The sequence below is a fragment of the Leptosomus discolor genome, chromosome 4 (assembly GCF_034619465.1).
Source record: "Leptosomus discolor isolate bLepDis1 chromosome 4, bLepDis1.hap2, whole genome shotgun sequence".
Classification (NCBI taxonomy): Eukaryota; Metazoa; Chordata; class Aves; order Leptosomiformes; family Leptosomidae; genus Leptosomus; species Leptosomus discolor.
Window position 1 is genome coordinate 36,204,836 of NC_141394.1, and position 14,610 is coordinate 36,219,445.

Consider the following 14,610-nt stretch of genomic DNA (forward strand, 5'->3'; position numbering starts at 1 on the left):
TTCACTGCTGCTCCTACCCACTTGCTTCATCTTCATCCTTCTTTAATACATGTTCTATTCTGAGTAGAGAAGTAAGACCTGAGTCACCTCTCTCACACTTACTCATTCCATCTGAGTCAGAAGGGTTTCAGAGTTACCTTATTCTTTTCTCATATTTGCTCCAAACTGAGAAGTGTAACATAATATATGTGTCTGCTTTAAACAGAAAAAAGGTACTTCTAGTAGACCATGATAACAAAAAAAACACCTCAGGCGATTTGTATTTGAAGTGCAGTTCTGCCCCAATGCAGGCGGTAGTTTCATAGAAAATAGGACAAATGAGGAACACTGAATGCAACTCCTTGTATTGCCCATTCATGCTTTAATAGCAAAAGGCTGTTTAACTTTGTTAGAAAGGAAAGTGGAAACGAATCAATTAAAACCCTTACTTCAAATCCAGTGGACTGTCTTGATTTTTCTTCATTATAATAATGAGCCTGTCAGGCCTCGTATTTATGATTGGCAATGAGCATTGGCAGAAACAAAGCATTAGCAAAAATGTCTTCTTGAAAGCCTGGAAACTTTAACTTAAAGAACAGTACAGCTGTCATACCATGCTAGTTTGAATGGGCTTGGTAGTAAATTGTAAGTGTTTTATATGGCCTATAAAATGACAACCTATAATGATACGGAGAGCAATAAACAAACATATATTGCTGTTGTAGAAGTACCTCCTATGTCACTGTTATCTGCTACATCATATACAAAAACTTTTTTTACCCTGCTGTAGTAAAATGCTGGCGGTCCCACATGTGAAAAATCATGAGTCCAGCAAAGCAAAATAATGAGACTTTGAACTCATGATACTTGAAACAAAACTGTGATTTGTCTTCTGATGTTTATGATTGAATATACTTGTTCCAGAGATAGAAGATACATAGATACCATAAATAATGGTAAGTAGAAGAAAGATTTAATAGTCATAGTAAATATATTTCTATGTGATCCTTCATTAATTTTGTCACTGAGAAAGGATCATAAGAACCTCACACATGTAGAAGGGAGCAACAGCGAGTTGCAGCAGAGATGTACCCTCCTCCCCACTTCCGTGTGTGGTGCTAGTAAGACAGCTTACTGAGCTACTGTCTCCAGTTCTGATGTCTACCGATGAGCCTGCACTGAAAAATGGGGTTGGGGGAAAGAGAAACATAACAATTAAAAGGAGAGAAAGACAGCTTCTGGTGAGAGTCTTAAGAGTTGCCAATCACAAGATTACTGGGAAAAGCATATAGAAATATTTGGAAAAGAGAAAATTGTAACGTGGCAAAAGACATAGCAGAAATTAAAAACTGAAGTCAGAGATGTTTTGTTTCTTTTTTTTCTTTTGAACTGTGAGAGTGCCTAATCTTTGGAATAAACTCTGAAGGGAAGTGGTGACTTTCACATCTGTTCTGATCATCAAGTCTAGATGCTCTCAGGTAGGAGCCTTCATGTTTCTAAGATGTTTGATTGAGTGCTGAGATACATAGATGAAAACAGCCATTTTATGCAGGAGGTTGGAGTAGATGATCTTTCTTCGGTATATCTGAGCCTTCAAGCAGCATACCTTTGTACAGGGATGCATGGTGTAGCATGGCAAAATACTCTTCAGTCTGACTGCAAGTACAAAAAAGCATTAGAAATACCATGCTGAAGTCCATCTGGGTTAGTTTTTCATCTGATTGTGTTGTGAATACTGAAGGACTGCATTTGAAGCAGAGGGATGCTTTTTTTCTAGCTTTATCCTTCTGCTTCCATCAGGCAGCAGATTAGGGCTGAGCCAGGGTAACTCCAGCGCACCAAGTTTATTATCCAGTTATATACTTACCCACCCCAAGTGTGCTGAATTCTGTTGTTGTGGCTGTTTATAGCTCCTGCCTCCACAGTCTTCCATGACAATGAGTTTCAGTTGCACTGTCTGAGTCTGGGTGGGGAGGTGGAACTCTCCTCTCCTCCCCTCTTCTTTATTTTAAACCTGTTATTTTGTTGTTTCTTTAGATCTCAAGCAGTTTTTGTTTTGTAAGAAATAGTGTGTAATCATTTGGGTATTACCATTCATAATTTTACATTTCTTTTACAGCTGTCACACAGAAACAGGTTGGCATTGTGGGTTGTTCTTTGGCTGTCTACTTCTCAGATCCTCTTTTCATTTTGAGGCGGGGTGATCAGATTAGTGCCTGATGTGAGAGAACATGGGGAATTAATGAGGTGTAATCATGCAAGACCAAAATGTAGTTACTTCCTGTCAAATCAGCTGATAATAGCAGTCTGTTTTATACAAGTGACGTATCCAAACACAGCTTCATCCTGACACATGCTTATTAATGAGTAACATAAGGGTGTTTCTCTTCATTGAATGGCTATGTATCTTAGCATATGATCGGAGATTGTGTGCTGCCTCTTACATGTACTTCAGGTCCTTACGTGTCCTCTTACAACACATGCTGCTTTTATGTAAGTGGACATTCATCCATCATACATCAGTAAACTAGAGCAGGTATCATCATGGCATGCCTGTTTCTAGTTAAGCGCTGTGATCTTGCCATAAACATTCTGACCGGAAGCAAGCTGCGTGAATAATTCATGCAGCTCCAGCTTGCCCTTATTTCTATCTAGAAGTATTAGAAAAAAGAGGGCAGGAGGGAGGAAGCTGTAGCTACGTGCAGAAGGAATTATTCTAGTGAGCCAAATCCAGTCAGTAATTTTGGGCACCTCAGTCCAAGTGACCTTTGTGGCTTTGGAAGAAGTATTAAATTTTTTAGAGTTTTTTTGTCATTGCTGTGTTTTGTATAGAAGCATATGTGGAAGTCTGATTTGTGATTGCCTCCAGGAGTTTTAAGTAAAACAGTAAAAGCTCTGTTTGAAGATGAAAATAAGATTTGGCAATATTGCGAACAGAAAACAAAGTAAGCTTTCAAGTAGCATATTTAGGCAACAAAGATAATTTATTTTATAATTAAATATAAATGCACCGCTTTTCCTAAACTAAGCATGCTAAACGACCTGGAATACACTTTGCATTTAAAAATATATGACTGTTCTGATTTGTTAAGGAGTTTAAAAATCATAAACTGAAAAAGTTAAATTTATAAATCTAAGAGGTATTTTGGCTTATGTTCTTTTATTTACTTAGTCGGATATCCTAAATAAATGTATTATGTTGGTAGTTACTCTGGGCTTGCACTAATGTGAAACCAGAACATGATCCATATTTTTGTCCCAATCTGTAGACTTACGTGCAGATTCACATGCAGAAAGAAACAAAGTATGTAGCCAACATCCCCAATACAAATCTCAGTCCTTTACTCTTGGTTATACTTTTGGGTAAAAGGTCAGGAGTCTGATCTTTCAATGGCAACAAAGCAGGTAAAAGAGCAACAGACTGCTAAGGGCCAGATCCTGTGAGCCAGCACGACTGCATTCAGGATATCCACACTTAACCTCTAAGCTCAGAGACCCTGTGCGGCAGCCCTACTGCCAAGCAAGACAGCGTGCTGAATCGGGTATCTGGTAAGACTTGCTGGGTGGTTTTGAACTTCTGGTAGAAACTGCGCTGGAATAATGGATCCTCATTTCCTAGGCTAGCATTCAGGACACTATATCATAGATAAAAAGTGGTCACTGACCCCCTCCACTAAGCATGTTTTTCGGATGGAAGTGCCTGTTGCACCTTGCATGAAACTCAAGTTTGTCAGGCTGTGTGAAATGCCTGCCAGCGTAATCAGCTTTCTGGGGAGACTCCTCTTGGCGACCCTCCTTCCTGAGTCCCAAATAATTGCACTTGTGCGATGGATGCTAGGACACGCTACTTCATCAGACTGGCAAGCCGGCATAGTTAGGTATGGTGGAACATTGTAGCTGAGGGTACTGAGCATAGTTAGAAGAACACACGACTCTGGCTTGTTTTGTCATCAAGGTAAATGTGGCCAGATTAAGTGCTGTTTTGTGTGGCATGTGATAAAAGTATGTTAGATACATCTTTGGTGTACCCCAGATGTTTCCTATTACAGGTCAGAAAAAACATATTAGAACGTATTTTTGGATTTTGTCTTTTGAGAAGCACGAAGGAAGTGTAGTTGGGTGCAGGGTGATGGTCAGCCCTTGTAACATGAGGGCTGTGAAGCAGTCTGCAGAGTAAATTAGAGCTGCTTTGAAATTTCAGGACACGGTAGCTGTGGCATGGAAGTTCTGCTGTGGGCATTTGTCCTCCTTTCATTCCCTCTCTAAGAGGCTCTACTTGGAAAACCTGTAGCACTTCATATGAAACGCTTCTGCACAAGAAAATGTTTCTTTCAGCCATTGAGTCCCCTTCCCAGCTTGTGAATGCAGCTGAAGTGTCATATACAGAGGGCAGACTAGGTCAGACTAATTCCTTGTTTGGGAAGCAGTGAGCATGAGGCAGGGACTTGAAGTATGTAAGAAGCTAGTCTTGGAGGAGATGGTATGGGCATGGTAGTGAGGGTTGATGTAAGTATCTTCTTGTTTAGGGAAAAAAAAAACCTGTACCCCCAGAACTGATTGGGCATTGTTCAGTGTGTGTGTTTATTACTGTGTAGATGTAAAGCCCTATTAATTGCTACAGAAAATGAAGGCCCACAGAAAGTATTTTTGCTTCTGTAATTTTCAACAACCAGCTGTTTGGTTAAGGGTCACAGTGGGAAGTGAGGGTTAGAAAGCCGTTACAGTCTTGAATTTGTCAGAAGACATCTGTTCCAGGTCACTGACGGGGTATTTCTAGGCATGTAGCTGGGGCAGGATGGATCTCTGGGAAAGCCTGCATGAAATTTCTTGGAAGGAATTTATCTATGCTTAGTTCTGTGTTGCAACAGCCACTTCAGTGTTAGTGTACTAGGTAGCTAATTTGCTCTTCACTCATGCATCATCACAAACTGCCTTCACATTTTTTGTTTGAATTGGAAGTAAATGACACTATTAAATGTATCATGCAATGTAGGTACAGTGAAGATGATGCCAGGCTTTCTTAATTCAGGTGTCTCGCTGCTGGTTTGAAGGCCTATTTTGACTATGCAGGCTTTGAATAACAGCTGCAGTATACTCTTGGAATTCTAGTTCCAAAAAAATTGCATAATTTGCAGCATGTGGAAGTATACTTCTAACCTCTGTGAACATAGTGTTGGATACATAAAATGCAAACTGGTAACTTCAACTGTTTTCTGCTAGCAGTTGTACTTTTGAGATATGCGTCCCCACTTTGAGTTTATTAGCTACACTTCTGTAGTTGAATTTTCTTGAGCTGATGACCCTATACTTGAAGATCATGAGCTCTCTGTTGGTAGTTATGAGATTCAAGATCTGATTCAGAGTTTCTGAAGTTAGTGAAAGCCCTAACAAGGGTTTTAGTAGGCTTTGAATTAGTCCTAGTGTGTGTATAAATAGTTATTTTAGTGACACTAAAGCGTGTACTTCAAGATCATTTAAAAATTAAAAAATACTGCCAAGAAATCCTTTTGCTGTGCTTTTTACAAGTAAATTAAAGATTGAAGTACATGAATGTTATTACGCAATTATATATGAAAATATAATAAGCTGTTTCATTTCTTTTTTATACCTATTAGTTTTAAAAGGCAGTATAGACTAACTTCAAGTGAATGATGTCAATCTTTTTCCCACAGCCTGAAGAAATGCAGCAATCTTTGGAAAATGAGAGGTTTGCAAGATTTTGAGCAAAGGAATAGTTCTTGCCATCTAAGTGTGTTTGTTAACTGTGGTGCATTTTGAACGCAATCCAGCATCTATAGGTGTTTAGTTGAGTGCTGTATTATAAACTCAGTCACCCAAAGCTGTCTTGAGAGGGATCAAGGAAAGGGAACAGCTTCAGAGGATAATTTAACCCATGCAAATTCTAAATTAGCCCCTGGAAGTTTTCTCCTCTCTGCACTGACTAAGGAATTGAGAAACGTGAAATTACTTAGTGCCTAAAGTTAAATGGAATGCGCGTGTGTGTATTTTTTTTTAACTTTTCACAAAATCTTCCCTATTTTGTTAATAAAGGTCCAGTTTATTTTCTATATTGTTTCTGTTGAAGTTTTTAAAAATATTGGCCTATTGTTCATGACTTGGATCTGGTTTTTACTTGTTTGGATTTATAGGGATTTGGAGGTTTATTGTTTGTTTGTTTAGGAATCCACTACTCATGGGTCTTCTGTGCTTGGATCTCACTATGATAAATCTGCATAGGCTTCTCTTAATCAAGATAGGCTAGAACACTGTATCTTGCCTTGGTGTACCTCTCATCTCTGAGAGCAGGGCTTTCAGGCACCCCAGGCATCCAGTAACTTAAACATCTGCTTTCACAAATTCCAAGTGTACAGCTTCTTCACTTCAGCTATCAGAGATTGTTGAGTCAATGTGCAGCTTGAGGATTTCTGAAGCTTTCTAAGACTTTTGGGTTACAAAAAAGATGAACAGTTGTGGACGCTATTACAGACCCTCTCCATGGTCTTCTCTGCTTCAGTTCTTCACCAGTACTGTTTAGAGAGCTTTGGAGGACAACCAGAGGAATAAAAAAAAAAAAAAAAAAAAAGGAAAAATCTGTATGACATCTTAAGAACTGGATACAGTGGGATGCCACAGAGCTGTATGGACTGCTCATACTATATCTAATCCCATCTTTTGTTTAGCCGAAGTGTTTCATGCAGCCACTTTTACTTAATACATTTTATTGGATTTTTGTCCATATATTTATTTTTGTGATTTTCAGCACTATTCTTTTCGATTATAGATTTTTTTTTTTTTTTTTTTTGTGGATAGCTGACGGATCCAGCTGCATTTTATGTTCTTCTTAAAAAATTTTGGTATCTGTACATTACTTTAAAATTTTCCTTTAAAAGCGTAAGTCTTCTGAGAGCTGATCACGGCTACAGTGTCAGTAATACCTTATCATGAGTTATGCAAGAATTTTCCAGCTATTCCAAAATCAAAACGATAATATCAGGAAGGAGTTTAAAAGTTAGCCAAGCAAATATCCACAAACAGGTGATATGGATTGCACATTTTAGTTGACTCAAATTTGTCTCTTACTGACAAAGCTTTCTTTTCTACTTAGTCAAAACTGAGTTTAGGTTTTTGAGTGTGATGAATAGAAGGTAAAATACCTGTTGCTCAGCTATTGGGAGTATGCACCTTGAAAAGAAAACAGTTTGAATGTGTGAACACTGTGTCCTGGCAAATCTTAAAGTTTTTTTTACTGTTGAAGGTTTCTGTTTGTGTATTTTTCTTCTCACCACATCATGTCTGGCATGGTTGAAAAACTATGCAAGTTGGTGACTCTTTTTTAAAAAAAGTGTGTGTACTTTTTGTTGTATGCATTAATGCTCACTTAGCAATAATTGTTGCATTATTACAGCTGTGCTAACACAGTTGGGTGTTACTTAGGCCTTTCAATGTGATTCATCTTTTGTTGCTCTACATCTTGTAGTAGCAAGAGCAGATCCTGCCTCAAAGGGCTTTAGGTCCAACCAGAGAGACAGAAAAGCGATGTTGCTTTTACGTCCACTTAGCAGTTCTGTGTGGATCCCTGTCCACTTCACCATAACCTTGTTTACACAAACAATTTGTGGTCTATCATCAAAAACAAAATAGGGCCATTGATATATAGGTTTAAAATTCAATTACTTATTTTTTGGTCTAAACCAGAGCCATAAGGGGATACTTTTTGCAGTGGCATTTCTTACATGCAGAAAATGAGGTTAGTCTTTGGAGCTTTATATTTTAATTTATTTAGAAATTAGCTAAAGTTAGGATTCAATATGGAGCTGTTTCAGAAAGCATTTAAAATTGTGTGCTTAAAAGTTTTATTTTGATTTTTTTTAAAAAAAAATTTTTAGCAAGTGCTTGAAATTAAACTCAAATTGTATTAAGAGTGGGACCAGTAGTAATTTTATTTTTTCATTCTCCTTAAAATTAAGTTATTTAGAACAGCAAAACATTTGAGCTCAATTATAGCACTGTAACCTCAGCCAGAGCTGAAGTGTTAGCGTCTTTATTGTAGGCTTTCTGAAAAGCCAAATATTGCAGGTTTTATGACATAATTATTATTAAAGACATTTACTTTAAATTGTTATGCAACTCAAATAGACCGATGTTTTGATTTCAGTAATTCTTCAGATTAAAGCCATAATGTGATACTGACTATGTTTTGATAGGATTGATTCATACCCACATCATTTTTAGAACACTTTTGCTGATCAGAAAATCATAGTTTTAAAAAAGCATCTTATTTAAATGCAACATTTAGTTTTCTGTCTGATTCACTTTTCAACTCTTGAAATACAACTGGAGTGTTTCTAATATTATGGTTTAAACCACTGATGTAGTTAAATATTAAATTTCTTTAAAGCATGATTTTGAAAGTGAAAGAAAGCTTTACAGTTCCCAGTGATGCCTTCCTGATTATTAGCAGTTTAAAGTTAGCAGTCTGGCTGTTTTCAAATTACTAATCTTTCATTTTTAAGAATTCTCATCAATCTTACTCATTGTCCTTAATCTGGTTTTGCTTATGTTTTTTTTCCTTACTGTGATGATATGTAAAAAAGATAAATTGAAGCCACACACATATGCTAAATGTAAATATGAATTATCACTACATTATGGACTTATTTAAACAAAGGCATTCTATAGCAAAGGCTACTTGAAGTACTCCTGTAAACTCCCTTGAGGAGATGACTAACTGTGGACTTGGCTGTACGGATTATTGCGAATGGCAGCAAACCTGAATGAGTTTGGTTAATGCCCCTCATGTTAATTTCCTCTTCTTACATCTTCCACTTCAGATCACCTTCTGTATAATCAACAGGCTGAAGAATTTTGGAGGATGGTAAGTCATGAAGGCAGTATTCATGCTAGAGTTCTACAGAATCAGGAACCATTGTATATGTTTGGTTCATCATCCACCAAAACTGGGTGTTTCAGTATTGATTTCAGTGCAGGCTGGACCAAGATTCTGCATTTGCATAGCAATCTCTTTTTCCTTGAAAGCTGGTCTCTCTATTTAGAGTCTTTACTTCTCCAAGTAGGGTTTGTGGACTCTACTGTTTAGAGTGACGTAGCAGCTTTTTGGGGTTTTGTTCTAACTTAAGAGAAGGCGGTACAATTTCTGGTTTCCCTGTCCTAAACTACCTTACTTTATGTGAAAGCAAGATACTGTTTTACATTACAATTTACTTTGTATTTAACCAAACTAATGAAATCCATGTTTTTCATTACTTCAGTATAAGGGTACCTCATTATCTTAAAACATTTTATTAAACAGAATGGCAGAATGATTTTTAAAATCATGCCATAATCTCTTTTTAGCTGTTTAGTAAGCTATCATCATTCTAAATGCAAAACTTTAACTTAAGAATGAGCCCAAATATTATGTGTATAGAAATTAGATAGAATGTTGGTGTTGAGGTGCAGGTATTAGGAATGTATTGTTTCAAGACTACATTTTCTTCCCCTTCTAAAGAACTTTAGATTTTTGTAGTGGGTCAATAAATCAAGCAACTATACATGTGTTTCTTACACAAAGAACTGGCTTCTGCTGAATGTCTCTGTGATGCAAGCTAGAACGGAGGGTCATTTTGTGGCTAAACCGTAGATCCATTTTTATGTAGGCCCAGTGCAGGGATAAGTGACTTGTATCTGAATTCATAAATGAGAAAAATAACCAGACAGCAATGTTAAGTGTGTTCTGCTGGCTGAAAAATTACATTTTACTGCGGTGGCTCCCCTTGTATTTTATCATCTTAAAGCATAAGTACATTTCTGGCAGTTTTCATGTCCACTATTATATATGCTTATATATCTGTGGCATTACATGGTTGGAGTGGATTTTGTAGTCTGAAAGTCATAAATTTTGCACAATTACCAAAAAAGAGCTCCTGCATTTTAAATTGTACTTATATTCCTTGTTAGAGTGATACTGCATCTTAAATGAGCATTTGGAATTGAGTCATTAGTCATGAGACGATCTGTTTCCCTTTTATTCCCTTTTATTCCCTTTCCTATCCCTCGTCCTCTTAAAGTACCGGGTGGCAATATGGTAGACAGAGTCCTCATTTTGGAACAGGTGTCCAAACAACATCTGTTAGGCCATTTTGTAATTGCAGAACAAGATAATAGCTTAGAAGTACTTTATATATTTTCAGAAAGAGATTTTGTTGGCTTGTTATATCCAACATATTTAAAGAAATATCAGTCTATTGGATTATTTCTTGTGCATTTTTAAAGCAACTTTACTTTCCTTCTAATATATAATTATTACACGCAAGGACACTTTTTCATGGAATCAGATTTCCATATAAAGCTCATATAGAGCTGTCCACATGAATTTTGAAGCAGTATTTGGTCCACTGAATCCAGCTGAAGCCTCTGAATAAAAAGAATTTTTAATCAACATGTTCTTATTTTGTTACATATGCTTTGGAATATTTATAACAATTTTTAATAAGATATGCTCATCTCATTAGAGAAATATCTTGATTGCTTTCTGTGACTTCATGTGTGGTGGGACAGTTTTACCACGAGACTGTCAGGAAAACAAGACACTGGATAAGTTAAAAGCAAACAAAAGAGCCATTACAGGTTTTTGTATGGGACAGTAAAGGGAAGACTGTTATGAGACAAATAGGGAACTTCGCTTATATACTCACCTGTATATATCTCTAGAAAACGAGATTATTCAACACAACTCTTTTTCCTAACACGTAGTGTAAATATTGTGTGCTGTAAATGTACGTCTGTTACTATTTGTCCTGGATAATACGGATATGGAAGATGGCTTATTTCCTCCTCCTCCTTTGTATTTAGCCCTTTACTCCCCTCAGACTGCTCTTCTTTAGACTAAACAACGGTCCCTTCAGTTTGTTCTTTGTGTTCAGTTTGTGACTCATAGATGGCTTTTCTGGAGAGCTGCTACGAAGTTGGAACTTCTTCAGTTTGTGTTTGTCCAGCTGAGTGTTCCTGTTTGAAGGACAGAACTTAAAAGATCCTGAAGACAGGAAGTGTCCTAACTAAATCTCGTTATCTTTCTTTTTCTTTGAGTATTTCTCTAATCGGCCAAGTTCCTTTTGAATTCTGATCCTGTCCTCCAAAGTTTTTACAGCTTTAAAGTAGTCAGCTGCAGGTTTTGTAATCATCTCCTTTTTCCACCACCCAAATCCAGAATGATTATGTTAAACAGCATAGCACCAAGAGTACAGCTGTGTTCACTTTGACAGTGAACCATTGATAAACAATGTAGGGTACTGTTTTCCAACAGTTTTGCTTCCCTCTTTGTAGTAACTTCCTCTAGACCATATTTCCTGCATCTTAGAATATCAAGGAAAAAGTCTTACTAAAGTCAAAATAAATTACAGAGTGGACAAGATGGGGCTTGTAACTCATACCGAGGTCACAAGCTTTCCAAGAAAACAAGGGTCAGGCATCTGAGCTGGCAGAAAAGAAAGTTGTAGATATTTTTTCAAGGATCATTGTAAGAGGAAGTGCAGCTCCATGACAACTGTTTTTATTTTTTGGAGTTTTTAACCAGTGCAACACATTGGAGAAAGGGACGATTTTGCTTATCAGTATCTTCTAGTGGGTCCCTTTGGCCACAGGACCTCACAAAGTCATGAATAGGGCAGGATCTTGGGGAGGTGGGGGAACTGTTACACAAATAGTTGATGTGCAGGTTTTGGCTGCAAACGTTTATTATGCTGCAGAAATGGTGAGTTTAAAAGTATGTATGGTCGGCCCAGCAGCAGAGGCTATCTGGATCCGACCAGTGTCTGCCTTTGCATGCAGGGATGGTACAAAGTTGAGAGAAGGGTTCTGGGAGCAGTGGCACTGGTCTGCTGCCTGATTGCAATTGACCTTGTTTTTAAAAAGGAAAGAAAGACTAAAAAATACAGATCTGTCTTCTCAGTGCAATCTGTCACTAAGCTGCTCCTCTCCATTAGGTAGAAGATCAACTTTCTTTTGAAAGTTAATGGACTATTCAATAGTGATAACTATTTCCTTCTTCACATTCTGGACTAAGTCCTCCTATGTAGTTTGAGCCAAATTTAGAAATGTTTGCTCTCTAGTGTTTTCCTCTATCCTCTGTACTGAAAATCGTGATAAGCACGTAACAGAAGCTTGCTGGACAATCTGTTCTGCTTCATTCTTTCCTCAGCAGATTGGAAAGTTAAAGCACATTTGTTTCCCAGTACTATCATCCCATACATTGGGTGGTCAGATTTTGAGAGGCCATGTCCTACTCATCTTTCTGTGGTAATGTCCTTACCACCACCTATATTCTTTTCATTTGTGTCACTTGCAGTAGACTGTGTGTTTATAAACAGCACATGCTGTAGTAGATGTAATGATGCACAAATTGGCATCCTTTGCAGTTACAACTTTGATCAAAACCAGCAGTACTTGCTGATACTCTGTCATACTGGTGCTGTTTGTCCTGTAAGAGTGTTCTGTGCAGAACTCAGTCAGTTGGTTTTAAAAACAAACAAAAACCCCAACCAAACAACAACAACAAAAAGTAAAAAGCTAACCTACATAAGTTTGTGCCTGGTAAATCATTTGAACTGATGAGAAGATAGAGGGCTGGATTTAGAGCTGCACAACTTTAAATAAGCTAACGATCTGGCCCAGGAAAGGAAAAGCAGCTTTGTATTTGTAGGGACATGAGGTAGTTTTATCAGCGTTTATATGTTGCTGGTGATTGATGTAGTACATAGACATAATAAGTGCCAGCTGTTCCTCCCCCATAAGTCAGGAACAATTATATTTCCTTTTATTTCACTGTGAACTATCTGACTTGCTTGAATTCCTTTCTAATTCAAAGGACTTTTTATTTACAATTACAAATTAAAAATATATCTACAGAAACAAATTAGAAACATTGTTATGTAAGATTATAATGCAACCTGAAAGCAGCATCACAAATACCTGTGTATTATCAGGGTTTGCTATCCTTCATGAGCTATGTCAAAAGCATTTTTCCATTTCTGCCCATATATCAGAAATATGTCTTTCTGTCTCTCTCCATTGAAGCTGATGTGTTTGTGGCTGCCCACATCACTTGATATTCTAGCTATATAAGGAAGCATCCTGTTTTTGCATTGTTAACTGGACTCAAACAGATTAGACTATTCCTTTTGATCTCCATTTTCAAAGTTCCTGGTTTGTCAGCAACTGTTAAATAAGGGTTTTACATATTTTGCAAGAAAAAAAATCTAGAGGTTTGAGGTACTAACATAAAAGTCTAGTGAACTACATGCTACAAGTAGTTGTCTTAAAATCATGGCTTGTCTGTCCTCTTTAGGCCTTAAGGAGCTTGGATTTCCTTACTATTTCTTTTCAGTAACTACTAGGTGTGTTGATAGATGTAAAGTGGACAGATGTAAAGATAGATCTAACTGGACCTTAAAAAAAAAAAACCCAAAAACCCATAACCAAAAAAAAACCCCCAAAAAACCAAAAACCAACCAACCAAAAAAAAGCCAGCAACAAAACAACCACCAAAAAACCAACCAACCAACCAAAAAAAACCAAACAAAAAATCACTCAAAACCCAGTAAAAGTGACGTGTTTGCATAGGGTAAATGGTTGTGGACTATGTAAAATGGAAGAAAATAAAGTTGAAATAAAACACTTGTTCAATATGCATAGTCATGTAATGCAACAAGCACATTCCTGCAGCTTGTTAATAAATTCAATAGATGAGAGTTATCAACGTCTGGTATCTGCCTTTATAGTTATCCAAATGAACAACTGGTGCATGGTGACCTTTGATAATTTATTTTAATTATATTTTAGTCACTCTTTAGGGTTCTCAGGTTTAGTTAATAAAAGAAAACTCTCCTCACTGGCATTCTCATAGGTAATGCATGTCTTACACTGTTTCTTGACCTTCAAGTTACGTAATTTTTGTCTTTTTAAAATGAAACCACACTGCTGCTTGCAAAAGAAGGCACAACTACTCTGTTCATGTGTATGACAAGTGACATCAGTTCCTTTAAAACAGCTTGCTCCATTCCACTGGTGTTTAATTTCTAGGCCCGAATCGTGCTAACTTGTATGTGCTTTATATGATGCAAGTTTTACTGATTTTCAACTCCAACCTAGGGATAGGTTACAACATAGAAAATACTTAACATCTTGTTTGCTTCAGAATTTTTTTTCTGTTTTAGAATATAAGAAAAAAGTAGTACTTTTATGTTGTTACTCATGGCTTTCATGTTCTGAAGTTTAAACAGAAACTAACTAAAGCATTTTTATTTGCAGAGACCTGTAGAACTACCGTTTGCCTTTTAGTACATTTCATCATTTCAGATGTATTTTATTCTATCATTTTAATCCATTTACTTTTAAAAAAGTTTATTAGAAGTCATAAGACAGAGATGCTACCACTTCGAAATGTAAGCTGAGACTGTTATTTCAGGACTTGTGCTTTTCAGAATTATGTTTCCCTAATTTGACCCTCAGTAACCCTTGAGAGACCTGAGCACAAGTTACAAACTAATTACATGAATTGCTTTACTGGAACTTGTTAGGCATTTTCTGTTTATACATTAATGTAATATAAATATAGCTTAGGCAACAAAAGCCCTT

General features: G+C 36.9%; 1 protein-coding gene across 5 annotated transcripts in view; it reads left to right on the plus strand.

Annotated features, from left to right (window-relative positions):
- Window positions 1-14,610, plus strand: part of VEGFC (vascular endothelial growth factor C) — an 82,493-nt gene that overhangs the window by 20,054 nt on the left and 47,829 nt on the right. Inside the window, exon 3 of one of the 5 annotated variants that reach the window (XM_086464242.1) lies at window positions 7,675-7,726. The exons of the other annotated variants lie outside the window; for them this stretch is intronic. Within the exon in view, the coding sequence (XP_086320368.1) occupies window positions 7,675-7,726 (52 nt within the window). The remainder of the gene's footprint in view (window positions 1-7,674; window positions 7,727-14,610) is intronic. 5 annotated transcript variants of the gene reach the window in all.